The 2,442-nt window shown below is 56.1% G+C and overlaps 1 protein-coding gene across 1 annotated transcript; it reads left to right on the forward strand.

The window, feature by feature from the left end:
• Window positions 1–1,601: 1,601 nt before the first annotated feature.
• On the forward strand, window positions 1,602–2,165 carry LOC136507574 (uncharacterized). Its single transcript, XM_066502250.1, has one exon. It carries the CDS (start codon window positions 1,602–1,604, stop codon window positions 2,163–2,165), a length of 564 nt encoding a protein of 187 aa, XP_066358347.1.
• The last annotated feature ends 277 nt before the right edge of the window (window positions 2,166–2,442 follow it).

Genomic DNA, 2,442 nt, shown 5'->3' on the forward strand with positions numbered 1-2,442 from the left:
CCCACACCGTACACCAAAGGATCCTCATCGACGACGGGATCCTCCCTCACTTCACTCGGGTGAGCCAGAACATCGCCGCTACGATGGCCTTGCTGCACAGCCTTCCAGAGGCTGCAACGTTCGAGGATCATCGAGCCCACCGAGAGATTCGCACGTTGCCCGAGCGTGCGGTGGTGTAGCAGGCGGAAAGCTCATTGTCTCGGCGATGCAAGCCCGACACCAGCCAGCGCACGCCCTTGGTGCGCCCCGCCAAGGACGTGTCTGTTCACCAAACACCGCTAGGCGGCAGGTAGCACACCGCTGTCCCAGTACATCAATGTCTAGGCCACAACTGTGACATGCGCAGCACCATCGACGCCCGCAGGCGCAACCATGATGACGCAAGGGAAGGAGCCCACCACAGCTATCATCCTCGATGCGGTGAATGCTACGACAACGGTGAGGACCGGAGCCCGAGCCCTAGCCTGCCAGGCCCTCAGGCCTTTGGCCAACACATCCTCAACGCTGCTTTCCCACCAAGGTACCGACCACCCACCAATATCCCTAAATATTCTAGGGAAACAAACCCCGGGCTTTGGCTCAAAGACTATCGACTTGCTTGTCAAGCCGGTGGTGGAAGTGATGACGATTTCATTATTCGCAATCTCCCACTATTCTTGGCTGATTTGGCATGAGCGTGGTTGGAGCACCTACTGTCCAACGCCATTCAAAGTTGGGCGGATCTGATGGAAATCTTTGTGGGGAACTTCCAGGGCACGTACAAATTCCCTAGAAACCCATGGGACCTCAAGAACTACCGCCAGAAGGCTGATGAAACCCTCCGCGGGTACATTCGGCGCTTCTCCCGGCAGTGCAACGAGCTCCCTAACGTCGCCGACGCCGACGTGATAGGGGCCTTCCTATCCAGGATGACCTGCGAGTCTTTGATTCACAAGCTAGGGCGTTGGGGCCCGTAGACCACCGAGGAACTCCTAGACATTGCCACCAGCCATGCCTTGGGAGAGGAGGCGGTCGAAGCCATCTTCGACTGTTCCGACGACAAGGCGAGGCGAGACGAGGACGCCGATGAAGGCGCCTCCAACCGTCCCACCAAAAGAAAGAACAAGAAGCAATGGCACGATGACTCGCACATGGCCGCTATCGACCGCAAGGGTGGCTGGAAGCCCATGGAGGGCACTCCAAACCACTTCGAAAAAATGCTCGAGGGGCCATGCCCAAACCATGCTTTCCCGGCCAAGCATCTATACAAGGATTGTGGCCTCATGTGCAAATACTTGTTCGGAGGCCTCAACAAAGGAGAGTAGGGGAAGGAACCCGCCCCCACCACGGATGACACCGAGGAGAAGGACGACGCCTTTCTGACACCGAATGGCGCCCTCATGATTTTTGGAGGATCAACGGCCTACGACTCCAAATGCCACCAAAAGGTCATGCGTCGTGAGGTCTATACGGCTAGACCAGCCACGCCTGCCTTCCTCCGGTGGTCTAAATCTGCCATAATCTTTGATCGGGCTGACCATCTAGATGCCATCCCACACCTAGGAAGGTACCCGCTTGTTGTCGACCCGATCGTTGGCCCAAAGCGACTCATGAAAGTATAGATGGACAGAGGCAGTGGCCTCAACATCATGTACGCCAAGACGCTCAACGAGATGGGCATCGACCGGTCGAACCTTCGCCCAATCCAAGGGCCGTTCCATGGCGTCATGCCTGGTAAACAGGCCGTACCGATGGGGCAGATCGATCTGCCCGTCACATTTGGGGATCGGTCCAACTATAGGACTGAGACCCTCACCTTTGATGTGGTGGGATTCCTGGGAACCTTCCACACCATCCTAGGACGACCATGTTACACGAAGTTCATGGCCGTCCCCAACTATACATACCTCAAGCTAAAGATGTCGGGTCCCCGTGGGATCATCACCGTTGACACCTCCTTCCAGCGTGCTTATGAGTGCAATGTCGAATGCTGCGACCACACCATCGCAGTCGTCGCCTCCAAGGAACTCGCCACCCTCAGGGAGGAGGTTGCCGAAAAAATGCCCGACGCCAAGAAATCAACTAGGTCTTTCGAACCAGCGGAGGGCTCCAAGGAGGTCCTCATAGACCCAAGCAGCTCTGAGGGCAAAAAGGTGTGCATTGGTACCACGCACTCCTCCAAATAGGAAAGTAGGCTCGTCAACTTCCTTCATGACAACAGAGATGTTTTCGCGTGGAAACCCTCGGATATGCTAGGCATCCCGAGGGAGGTCGCCGAGCATACCTTGAAAATCCACCCAAGCTCCAAGCTGGTGAAGCAATGCCTACGTCACTTCGACAAGGAGAAGCACAGGCCATCGGGGAGGAGATAGCAAAACTGTTGGCCACCGGGTTCATCAGGGAGGTAAACCACCTAGAGTGGTTAGCTAACCCCGTTCTTGTGCGAAAGAAGAATGGAAAATG

Source organism: Miscanthus floridulus, chromosome 15, assembly GCF_019320115.1.
Source record: "Miscanthus floridulus cultivar M001 chromosome 15, ASM1932011v1, whole genome shotgun sequence".
NCBI lineage: Eukaryota > Viridiplantae > Streptophyta > Magnoliopsida > Poales > Poaceae > Miscanthus > Miscanthus floridulus.